The sequence below is a fragment of the Thunnus albacares genome, chromosome 7, assembly GCF_914725855.1.
Source record: "Thunnus albacares chromosome 7, fThuAlb1.1, whole genome shotgun sequence".
In the NCBI taxonomy this organism is placed as follows: Eukaryota; Metazoa; Chordata; class Actinopteri; order Scombriformes; family Scombridae; genus Thunnus; species Thunnus albacares.
In genome coordinates, this window is record NC_058112.1 from 24,708,723 (window position 1) to 24,721,193 (window position 12,471).

The window sequence follows — 12,471 nt, forward strand, 5'->3', positions numbered from 1 at the left end:
AATCTCCCTTTGCTCTTTTTCTCTCTCTCTCTCTCTCACACACACACACACACACACACACACTCACACTCCATCACATACACACAGATGCTTCAGAAGAAGCCAATGAAACAGTAAAAAAATTATTTAACTCTCATTATTTTATCTTTCAGTTTAGGATCGTATTCTGAGCTCAAAGCAGTTACATTTTTTTTTTCCATGAAAGCCATTCCCATGATAAGTTACTGAATGTTACTGGCTGCAACAAGTGGTCTGCTTTCCCCACACTCCTTTTGATTGGATGACCAAAGTGTCAATCATCAGCCCGCTCAAAATGCTGCTGGATTCATATTGGGAGTGTCACTGTGTTGCACTAAGATGCCTCGATGCACAGAAATAAACTCACACAGCTGCTGCTGCTGCTTCTGCACACTCGAAAAGTGTGTATCGGACATAAATAATAGATTTTTTTTTTTTTTGCAGCTATTTTGTAAACTTACTCTAACAGAAGAAACTGTGTGTGTGTGTGTGTGTGTGTGTGTGAGTGATGGTGAATTCACACCAAGTGTAAAAAGCAACCACAAGTCCCAGATTTAATTTTATCTTTTTAATTGATTGCAACACATTTTATAACCACACATTACAAAATGCACATCAAATATTTTATCAGGCTCAGTTTGCAACCTTATTGATAAGAAAAAAAAAAAAAAAAAAAAAAAACTACCAAAAATATGCTTTTACAAAATAAGACAATTATAATAAAGTAAATGCCACTTTGGATAACCGTAATCAAAAACCCATTTTTTATTCTACATTAAAAAAGCTTGACATAAATAAGTTAGTATAATTTCTCAGTGTTTTTACAAAATTATGTACATAGGTACATTGCAAAGATTTACACAAATACACAGGCATGGTGACTGCATTTCTGAGACAAGCTGTTTCCTCTCTCCATCCAGCTGTACACTGGTCTCTTTGAATATAACCCACACTTTAGGCAAAATAAAGGGAAGCTTTTAGATGCTCACATTTGCATCCTCAGCAGGCTAACAACATTGGTGAAAAAAAAAAAAAAAAAAAAAAAAGTACAAACATAAATGTAGATTTAAGTCTAGGTTATCACAAAGTAATACAATGTGAAGTCAATTAAGGAGCACTGGCAGTGCTGGCAACCATACTGAAGCAACCATGTATTTGGTATTGTAGGACATTCAACCCATTTCAGAAAAACCCTCCTCTCTGCAGAGCATTAAAAGGCTGTCGAAACAATAGGAATACAGTCAGTGAGAGGATGAATTTACAACACAACCTGTGCAGTTTGTATGGTCTTTGTCCTTCAATATCTGAGTACCTCACAACTCCAGAGGAAATCAATCACACCATTACAATGTGGCTGAGGTGTGCAGGAAAACTTAAGAAAAAAAAAAAGAAGAAGAAGCTCATATTCCAGGATTCAACTGATGCAAAAAAAAGCATCTCTATCACAAAATAAATACCGGGTGATTTAAAGATAGTCCTAACAGAAATATTACTTTTTTTTTTTTTTTCCTGTGTTGATTTCCTGGGGAAATAGATGTAAAAGGAGAACCTGCACTTGGTGACACTGAAATGACCAGAGGAAGGAAAAATAAAAAAGTAACAGATGAGCTACATTTGTACCGTTCTTCACTGCTGAGTTAGGAAGATGACGGAGTGAAGAGACACTGTTAAGAAACTGTAAGAAGCCATGATTTTGTGTTTTTTTTTTTTTGTTTTTTTTTTGAAATTGTAGCAGTAAGGGACCGTGTCAAAGTCACACTGCCTATAAGAAAAAAAAAGAAAAAGGAAAAAAAAAAAAAAAACAGAACAGCATTTTGGAAACATTTATCAAACTACACTGCAATTCTTCAAGTCAAATCAAAATTCACACCTTTTTACATAAAGGATTTGTTTTCAAATCATAATGTTTTCTTATGTGCTACATATGGAGAGAAATATAATATATATTTATTTACACACAGGTAGTAAAAAAAAGGAGCAAAAAAGGAAATCAAACCTAATTGCACACTGCTACATTGACTGCTTTTAGAGGCAGTAACTTTAATTGAGTGCCACAACTTTAGTGTTTCTATTCAGTGCTTCAACAGCGTCCTCCCCCGTCTTCAGGAGAGTTGATATGTTTCTGATGCTGTGTAGTTCCTCTTCCGAAAAAAAATCGGCCAACACTGAGGTTTCCCCATGTAAAAAAGGGAAATACATCTTCGGCTCTGTGGGACAAATGAGATGGAGAAGAAGAAAAAAAAAAAAAAAAAAAGAGTCAGAGAGGTTGCAAGGTAACATTTGACACTCAGCATCATGCAGCAACATGCACAGACTTCTGTACTGAAAGAGAGTTAAAGAGAGACTTGAGACTGGACAGAACATTTGTGCACAGTGTTCACCTATAAACATGGAAAATATTAAGTTCTCTGGTACATCTGACAAAAAAGGCAAGGAGGGCGAACTTGCAACAAGCAACAAGTATGCACAAACATAGTGGCAATACTACTGAAAATACTCCAGCAGCTGTTGTTTCTTCTCTTGTGATAGTTATTGAACAATACTGGCAGCAGTTCTGCACACAGAGAGTCACTTCATATGACTGAAAATGATGTGCAAACTTATGTGTGGAAAAAAATAGTGGGACTTATTTTACACCAGCACTCGTACTGTCTTGAATTATATATGATAATTACTCATGTTAATCATTTTAGTAGGTGATCACTATAGAGCCAAAACAACAACTAGCAAGTATATTAACAAAAAATCAGATATTTTTCATTTAACTACTACCTCCTTGTTTTTTCTTCCACATCTAAAAACATAATCTTCTACACATATTTTGCCATACAAGATATTTTTCACCAGCTTAAAAAATAACCCCCAAAAAAAACGTGTTTGTTTCCAACTAATTACAAAACAAACTTAAAAAAAAAGGCAAAGTTAAGTGTTTATCCTCCACTGCAGCCCTTGACAGTTCACATCCTGCCACTACAACTGCACTTTTCGTGTCTTTTGGCCAACAAGCACACTTGATTTCAGACCTGCACGACTCCCTCAGCACCGGCAGACACAGATGTGTGTGTTGTAACATTAGTGTGCAGAGTGTGTGCAGCACGCACGCGCGCACACACACACACACACATATACACACACATACACACACACACACACTTGAGACCGGCCCCTTCCCGTCCCTGCTCTGCTCTGCGCTGAGGGCAGTGGCTGCTGACGTGTTACTACTACACTGTTGTTCAGCACTTGTTTACAGTTTAGTCGGAAACTCGCTGTGGCAGCGGCTGTAGTAAAAGGTGTAAATGTGGCGCCACTGGGGTTTTTCTATTTTACTTTCCACTCATCTTACACTGATCACGAAGCATCGAAACGGACTTTGAGTGCAAAAATACAACTGAAAGCTTTGGTGAACTCTTAGCAGCTGGAGAAAACACTTTTACTCCCGCTACTACTATTACTACTACTAGTGCAACTAAATGAATGAAGCAGCCTGACAACGCCTTTAAACACACACACGAAAACATCTATATTGGTTGTCAAGGCTGCACAGATGTTTGAAATTAAATCTCAAGTGCACAGGGTTTGCATTAAGAGTTCCACCTGACAGTATAGAGATAATACAACGAGATGAAGGGGGGGGAAAATGGGGTGTTTTCTTCAAATTTAGCCTTTCGAGGAAAAACAACAGCTGGAAGAGGTTGTGGACGTAGTCTGTATTTTATGCCTCTGCGTTGAAAACGAACCGGTTGTATGCTCGCATCACGCAGAAGCTCACGGAAATTTTTAACCATTTTACAATTAAAAAAAAAAAAAAGTTGCACATCGAAGTAGAACCGGATCCTTACCGTCCTCTCGTCCTCACGTTTGCCTCTTGGGACTGGTCTTTCTGGGTGTGTGTTCTGCAGAGTGGCTCCTGCTCGGACAACTAACCTCCTCTGAGCTGGTGTGTGACCTCTTACTTTGGGCCGAGGGGTCTGCAAAAAACCAAAGTTCACTGTCAGTCAGAAAAAAAAAAACACTGAAAAAGAGAAAAAAATAAAATAAAATAGAAAAATATGTCGTATTTAACTTGTTGTGCTGCATGCTCGGCCACCCCTCAAGATGTTCATTTTTTTTTTCTTTTTTTTTTTTTTTTTAAAGAGCTTATTAAAAATTATTTTCAGTGCACTTCAAGGCTGATGAGCCAAATGCCACCACTTGTGACCGATGTGTTGAATTTTTTTTTTTTTTTTTTTTGCTCCGCCTGACTACCTGTTAAACACAAATGCACAAATCGGGTGAAGAGAAGTGATCGTTTTTTTTTTTGTTGCATATCAAGTACCGTGACGTGCAGGTCTTTTCCTCAGCCCGGTGCACTGCTCCGTGCACTCCATCTGCCCGTCAGACCTCTCGTTGTCTTCGCTCGGAGCCACCACAACACAGTTATGATTCCCGTTTAGATCCACATTGTTATTCCCAGCGGAGCAGACGCCCTTCTCCCTCCGCGGCTGCCTAGTGTAGAAATCCGGGACGTCTCTACAATCCACTAATTCCCACTCGAGCCTGCCGTTGGCCAGCGGCGTGTGATTGGCGAAGTCGAAGCCCCACTTGGCGGAGGCAGCCTCGTCCATCTCCCGCAGATGTCCCTTTAAATCCCTCTTTAACTCTTCGTGATCCACCGAGCCGAAGAGGCTTCTGCACGCTGACGGTTTCGGGTGATCCGACACCCTGGGGTCCGTCCGCTCCAACGTCGGGCTCCCGTTTGAAAGTCGAACATCTGACATTTTCCCCAAAGAAAGAGAAATTTTTTCAAACAGCCGGGAGCGTCCAGGTTTTCACAAGCAAAAAAAAAAAAAAAAAAAAAAAAAAAAACAACACACACACACCGCTCAAATACAACGGCTATCTCCTCGTCGCTGAGCAAGATCCAAAACAAGCGTAAAACGACTTATGCCATGCATACGTCGAGCTGGAAACGGTAACGGCCGCGGTGTTTTCAAGCTGAAAGTCGTCTCCGCGGATCATCAAAACAACTGCAGAGGAACTGAATCCGCTCTGTCAGTTTCGTCCCGTAGTGAGAGAAACTGCAGACAGACCTTCTCAGTACCCAATATGGCGATTGAGAGATGTACTTGGGATTGAGAGGGGAGGTTGACTCGGGGGGTGTGGGGTGGGTGGTGGTGGAGGTGGAGGTGGTGGTGGGGGGGAGCGAGAGAGCGAGAGAGAGAGAGAGAGAGAGGGGAAAAAAATTGATTGACACACAGAGCTATTTAAATACGAAGACGCTCGCTGATTGGTCCAAGCGCTTAAGCCCGCCTACTCCTCTTAAGGTGGACCAGCTAGTTGCAGCACGCTTGCAACATCCAGGAAGTCTGGAAATTACAGTAAATCCAAAAAATGTCTCTAAACTGTGTCTAAACGTGTCGAATGTTTTGGCAAAGAAAACCACTTTGAAAGTGAAAATGACTGTTTGCATGTCCACAAAAACAGTTTCAACATTAGTGTGCTTTCAATTTCGTTTGATGAAGCATGTTTTCAAAAATAAACACTTTGCATTGCATTTTATGAATTTACATTTGTTTTCTCTTTCAGCTACCGGATTAGACGAAATTTAATTTTGGTTAGGGGTTAAAGCTGCAGACAAATTTAAATATCAATTAGCAGGCCTGCATAATTTCATTTTAAAAAAGTACATCCTAATAGCAACCCCCCCCCCCTCCAAAAAAAAAAAAAACAAGAGTTAATTTCAGAGCAGAGTTTGAGACCTAATCATGATTAGCTTTCAATTTAGACTAAGCTTCTCTGCATAAAAGTTAAGAACACAACAGACCCTATTTTTCCAGATACATTTTAAACATAAAATTAAATTGGGTGCCATAATAAATCAATCTCCACACAGATTTAGAAATAAGTTGTTCTTTTTTTGACAATTTGCTGAAACGAATAAGAAAATGAATTACTTTAAACATTCCACCTTAAAAGAGATGACATTTATGAAAATACAACTAATCTCAGAGATGTGGGCCCTCAGCTAGAACAGGTAAAAACCCCCCTGTCAGGTCAAAACTACCCAGTGATTGCAGAAAAAGACTCCAAAAGTCTCCAAATTGGTCAAACGTGTGCATCTCTACAACTGGGTATTTCCACCCATTCTCCTGAGCTGAGTGGGGTAAATTAAGGTCAGCACACACACACACAAGACCCTGTCCTCATCTACACCAGCTCCCAAGAGACTATCACTAAAAAGTCACGCACACCTCCGCATTCAGGAGCCTGTAAATACAGAAAAAAAAAAAAAATCCAAAAAGAATGACTAACAAAGATCCTGCAAGCTGAAAGTAAGAAATAATCATTTACACCACAATGAAAATGTTGTACTTTCTGGAAAATTCTAGTGGCAATTTTGAAAAAAAATATCCTACTAATGGAAATATTAAATTAATATATTCTAAAAATAATCTACAAGCAAAAATTGTTTGTTTTTAAATGTATCCAATACCTCTTTCTTTTCTTTCAGATACACTTTACACCTTCCACCACTGAGAGAGAAAAAAACAGCCACATTAAGACAGTTGTTGGCTTCGTCTCCACATCAAATTGAAGGAAACATGATTTGCTTGAAATAGAACCCGAAGCTGTTTGCGAGAAATGATGCAATTTAATTTTACTGAGAGCAATTATTTACCTATGGGGTCACAGCAGGCTATGTGGTGCAGCTGTGGCGGCCTGCAAGCACCCGCCATTATGACTGGGACAATCCTGCCCCCTAGTGTTCGTTCAGCAACACCTAAGCAGCAGTTAAACGTCAGCAGGCAACAATCTTTATATGAAATTCTTTTAATACCATAGCTTTAAATAAACATCAGATCTGTACATATACATATTTATATGACAACCAGAGGCAATCAGGCTAAAAAGCCCAGTACGTTCCAAAAACACCAGTCTGTCCATGTGTCCTCACTGACCCTGCCGAGGTGTAGTTGCCCTACCTTCCTAGTCAGTCCATCACAGATAACTGGAGGCAGCTTCAAAGACTGAGCCATTTGATGATGTAGAAGTTCTTCTTGCCCACTCTGAGCAGAGTAAGTCCGTTGGACAGGATGTGGAGTTTGGGGATCAGTACTTGCTCTGGTTTTTCTGTTCGTTTGTGGTTGATCCACACTGCTCCCTCCGAAACCATACGATACCTGCACACAGACATTTAAATTGTCAGTTAGTACAGGGTTTCATATACATGACCTGTCTGAAATAGTCAAGACGTTGCTTTTGCATCGGTGCGAACCACATCGTGGACATGCAAATGTATATCACACTGTCTTCCATCTTTACACACGGGGATTAAAGCGAGAAAAGATTTGTCCGGAAGGAAATGTGTACGATGTGTTGAATTAAGAATTTAAAACTGCTCTATGCTGCAAATCATGGTGCCTGAGAATTTTAACCCCTTTTTACACAGATTGCATTTTAGCACCTAGAATAAAACAATGGATGCAAATGATGAAAATTCAAACTAATATCAAAACACATCTCACAGATTATACAGATCATCTCTCAGGTACAAGTATCCTCACACTACACTGTTAGGCAAAGACGGGGCGTTGCAGACTATCCTGCTGTTTCATGGAATGCAACATAATTTATATGCATTCATATTGTACTAAAACAATTCACTGATTATGTGATCGACAGGAAATGAATCACCGACAAATTTGATAATCACTTAAATCATGTAAGCTCATCAAGAAAAATACAAAAAAAATAAAATAAAATGCTGCTTTTCTCTGTTTTATATCATTGTAAATTGAATATCTTTTATAGTGTTGATCAGAAAAAATAAGCATATATAAATAATGCTTTTTACTATTTCACTTTTCATAAAAAGGTGATTAATAAATGAATATATCTTAAAATAGAGAACATTAAGCAGAACATGAGACAGTATTTGGATACCCTTAAAAGGGCATCTTAACCTTATTTGCAAAAAACACGTTATTATATAAGTTGTGTGTTTTTATTTGCTTTGTGCTGCCACCCGAACACAATGCAGGTGAACAGAACCTAATTTACGCTGCTCAAAATGACAAAAAATTACATTTAAAAACTTACTTTCATCTGAACAAACTTTGAAAACTATGTGCATGACCCTTTAACTTCCATTCATCCATCCAGGAGCACTGATTAATATGATTACTGTATGTGTTTTGTTTTGGGGTTTTTTTTTTTTGGAAAGTTTTAGTAGTTTCCACACTGGTATTTTAATTAGGAGGAGCAGGATCGGGGTGCTTACCCTCTGGGTCCCTCGGGGACGGCGTTGACCTTGCGACAGGCGTCTATCACGGTAGTTCCTGGCTCCAGCAGCAGCTCATGGAAGGGGGCCTCCCTGAAGAGCTCCTGCAGCTCCTCATCACTCATTTCCTCCAAGGCCTGCACGCTGCTGTGGTACAGCGCGTTGGTACATCTGCAATGATGATATCAAGTATGACTGTATTGCTTTGCACACTCATCTGGATTGCCCCCCCTGCAGGAAGGTCACAGAGTTTACAAGTAATCCACTAACTGACTGTACAACCTTGCAGCTCTTAACACGATGTTTTCTACACCTTAATGAGTCAAACTGCCCTTAAAAATAGGTTGAACAAAATTAATAAAAATGAATTCTGATTATATTTTATAATATCACATAGTGAGCATGATATATAGTCAAACAATTCCCATTCTGACCTCTTAGCACTCTCCAGGCCCTCCTTTCCATGCACCAGTTTTGTCACCTCTGCGGCCAGTCGTTTATGTGCGAGGCGTTTACCCGGATCCTCTCTCTGCTGCTCCATCAGCCTCTCCACCTCCGCCAGAGGCAGAAAGGTAAACAGCCTCAGGTACCTGCAGAACAACCACATAATATAGTTGAGCCTCCCACTACACTGGTTTATATGTCTCTTCTTGGCCTTTTGCTGATAATCTCATGTAATTTGAGTTTGACATATAGCTGACCTGCCAGAATAACAGGATGTTAGATTAACTAGGATACTATAGTATATTAATACCACACCAATTAATTAATAAGTGACAACCAGATTAGGTGTTGAGCTTACAAACACCCGTTTATGAGATGCTTTTGTTTCTTCCTTTTGATATAAAATAGCTGCCATCATCGTCACTTACTCTTCCACGCTGGCATCGGGCTGCCTGAGAAAAAACTGGTAGAGCTCGAAGGGAGACGTCTTGTCTCTGTTGAGCCACACCGCGTTGCCTGCCGTCTTCCCCAGCTTGTCCCCGACAGAGCTGGTCACCAGTGGGACGGTCAGGCCGTACACCTCCTCACCGCTCACTCTGGAGAGGAATCAAAGAGTTATTATCCGAGAGGAGTCATGTCTGGTATGTGTATTTCAAAAATGTTGAGTGGATTTGTTGACATTGCTGAATTGCTGGCGCCTTTTAACGTGCCTGATCATAGAGCGGGGCACTAATTCAGTGTCCAGTGGGATCAAATTAAGAAACTAACAAAATTAGTTACATGTGAAGAGTTGTCTGATGTAATGCATCAGACAATGGAACATCAATTTGATTATTTTACAAATGATTTTGTATACGTTTGCCATATTGTGATGTCACATCAACATTGTGATATTAGATCCTCCCGAGTCATCTGCCAATTACTAGTGACAACACCTACAGTGAGCTGTAAAATATGAGTTAAGACCTTTCAAGTCAATAAGCCAACTAACTCAGACTGAGAGTGAGGCCAGAATTTGGCTACTATCCGGAAAGCAGGAAACAATTTAAAAGCGTCATCCTTTGGGAAGGTTTCTCTTCTTATTCACACTACCGAAAGCAAAACTGCACAGTAGAGACAGAAATGAACAATCGTTTCGTACGGTTGGTAAAGTTAAAGAAAATAGGCTGCGTGATGGATCGGAAGTGTGCTGAATTCAAGGGTGGGCTTATAGCATTTCACATGAGACATTTAGTCACATTTTCTGCTGTGTTTACATTTTCTACGAATCAACGGTGTATTAAATCAAAAGGATTTTTCAAGGGCGTTTGGTTAAGCTTTCTCCACATGCAGAGAGGGGATACTATGGGTGTTATAAAGTCATAACCTTATGCTGATTAAGAGCAGATTGCCTTGCGATTGATACCTACACTAAGGTATTAAATGTGAGTCAAGATTTATATGTCATCCCCAATTTCTGCTAGTCACTCAGGCCTCAGACGGTCTCACTCTGGTACCTGGAATTTGGTAAGTGTCCACGAATCAATCTAAATTACGTGTCAGTCTTTGAGCTTGTTGAAATGTACTTTACTAAAATGATCAGCTGCTTGGTAGATTCAGAGAATGAGGGATTGAAAAGCGGCTCCTAACAATTCCCACGAGACATTTAGTCACATTTCTAGCGTGTGTACTTTTACCAAGGATCACTCATTAATTGAATGAACAGATTTTTCAACAGGGTTTGGAACTCCTTTGTATGTCTTAGTACTCCATCACATCTTTTACGTTCTCTTGATGCTGCTTACTTAACTGTTCCTCAATTTAACAGACTTTTGGTGGTAGAGCCTTTTCCCACTGGGCTCCCCTTCCTTAGAATAAACTACCACTGCATATTTTGGGAGGGCAAGCTCTGTTGAGCCTTTCAAATCTAGGCTATCAATCTCACTCAATCTTGTTGTTACATTAAGATTATTGCCTGTGTCTGTGTGTGCACTTTTACATGTGAGGTCATGTGTTTTTTGTTGTTGTTCTTTATTAACTTGTAATGTGTACAGAGACTGTTTGGGTGATGTGAGCTTTAAATAAACTGGCGTTGAATCTTGTGCTGATTAACAGCAGATCAACTAAAATCAACAGCTGCTTGGTGGATTGGAAGTATGCAGAATTGAAGAGTGGCTCGTTGATATTCACAGGGCAACATTTAGTCACATTATCTGACGAGTGTGCGTTTACGAAGCGTCGCTGTCATATTAAATTACCAGAATAATCAACGAGGTTTGGTACAAAGCTCTCTCGTGCGGAAAACAGACCACTGGTGATACAGAAAGCTGGACATTTACTTGTGAATGAACTCGTGGCCAGACATCAAATTGCCCAGCTGGTCGGTGCCTCCCAGCTGAATCTTGCAGCCATATATTTGGTTCAGGTGGTGGAAGTCATAAGCTTGAAACACCTGGTAGGTGAACTCTGTCAGGCTCATGCCGTCTTCACTCTTCAGCCTGGATTGCACGCTGTGGCGGCTGAGCATGGTGCCCATCCTGAAGTGCCTACCGGCCTCCGACAGAAACCCCACCACGCCCCAGTCTTTGTACCAGCTCAGGTTGTTCAGTACTGTCACGGTGCCAAGCTTCCTGGAGCGATCATGGAAGTACAGTTCGTGGTTGGTGAAAATCGTCTGGATGCTCTCCCGGATGCTGCGGCCGTTCGCCTCCGCAGCGTCCGAGGACAGCCGCTCCCGCTCGCTCGTTTTCCCGCTCGGGTCTCCGATTTGCGCCGTGGCCCCTCCGAGCACAGCGAGGACATGATGCCCGGCGCTACGGAAGTGTAGGAGGCCGATGATAGCGAGCAGGTTACCCACATGGAGGCTGTCAGCCGTGGGGTCAAACCCGCAGTAAACAGTCTGAGCACCGGACTGGAGCAGACGAGGGAGCTGATCCTGAGCTGCGTTTTCGGGGAAGGAGTCCTTCAGTACACCGCGTTTGTTTAGACTGAAGAGCAGCCCGTTGTGTACAGTAGCAGAACAATGAAAACTAGACCGCAGTGTGAGGCACAGACTCTGGAGGATACAGGACCTATGCCGTGATACATAGCGGCAGGTCCTTGCCATGGATGTAGCCATGTTGGACAATGTGACAAAAAGACGGAGCAGGAGGAGGAGGAGTCGAGCTGAAGCAGACACAGTTTGGCAGGAGGGGAGCGCCCTCTTCTGCACTGGTCCTCATAAAGGCTGCTTGCAGGTGTCAACAGAAGGAATAATGGTGACAAATTTTGCATGATAAACTTTATGATAGTTATAGCCACATTTTATATTCATAAATATACATTTTCAAATAAACAGTTTTTTTTCCTGCGCTGGAAATTAAAAAAATATGGCTATTATTGTTCACAGTGCAAACAGAAAAGCTGTAAAACTATAGTGTCTTTTCGTCCTTTAATGTTTTTATGTAATCGATACTTGTTAATGTGTTCTGTTAATATATCTTTACTCTGTTTTTTTGTTTATTTGTGTACCTACAAAAGCCTCCACTGTACCTACTAATATATATATCAGTTTAAAATACAAAATGTGCAATAACATGTATATATCATTCATTACTGTGTATTTGAGCAGGCTGTATATACTGTGCATAACCACCTACTGTATGTATATACTCCATTCAATATTTATTTCAGCACTCTTTGCACTCGTACACACTTTTGCACTATTTGTATCCTGTTTACAGTTCACATAAACAGTTTTACCTGTATATAGACATTGTATGTTGTTGTCC

The 12,471-nt window shown here is 40.5% G+C and overlaps 2 protein-coding genes across 3 annotated transcripts; both read right to left on the minus strand.

Annotated features, from left to right (window-relative positions):
- Nucleotides 1-571: 571 nt before the first annotated feature.
- On the minus strand, nucleotides 572-5,185 carry cdkn1bb (cyclin-dependent kinase inhibitor 1Bb). The gene is made up of 3 exons (XM_044355486.1): nucleotides 4,334-5,185; nucleotides 3,858-3,986; nucleotides 572-2,225 (listed from the first exon to the last, which is right to left on the minus strand). The coding sequence occupies exons 1-2, from the start codon at nucleotides 4,773-4,775 to the stop codon at nucleotides 3,871-3,873; spliced, it is 558 nt and encodes a 185-aa protein (XP_044211421.1). The 5' UTR covers nucleotides 4,776-5,185; the 3' UTR covers nucleotides 572-2,225; nucleotides 3,858-3,870.
- Nucleotides 3,901-12,373, minus strand: yars2 (tyrosyl-tRNA synthetase 2, mitochondrial). Of its 2 annotated transcripts, XM_044355483.1 has the most exons (6): nucleotides 11,041-12,373; nucleotides 9,151-9,318; nucleotides 8,713-8,868; nucleotides 8,279-8,449; nucleotides 6,981-7,178; nucleotides 3,901-3,986 (listed from the first exon to the last, which is right to left on the minus strand). In XM_044355483.1, the coding sequence occupies exons 1-5, from the start codon at nucleotides 11,817-11,819 to the stop codon at nucleotides 7,019-7,021; spliced, it is 1,434 nt and encodes a 477-aa protein (XP_044211418.1). In that variant the 5' UTR covers nucleotides 11,820-12,373; the 3' UTR covers nucleotides 3,901-3,986; nucleotides 6,981-7,018. The 2 variants fall into 2 exon arrangements, with proteins under 2 accessions (XP_044211418.1, XP_044211417.1); XM_044355482.1 differs by lacking the exon at nucleotides 3,901-3,986 and having other exon boundaries at nucleotides 6,811-7,178; nucleotides 11,041-12,372.
- Nucleotides 12,374-12,471: the final 98 nt, after the last annotated feature.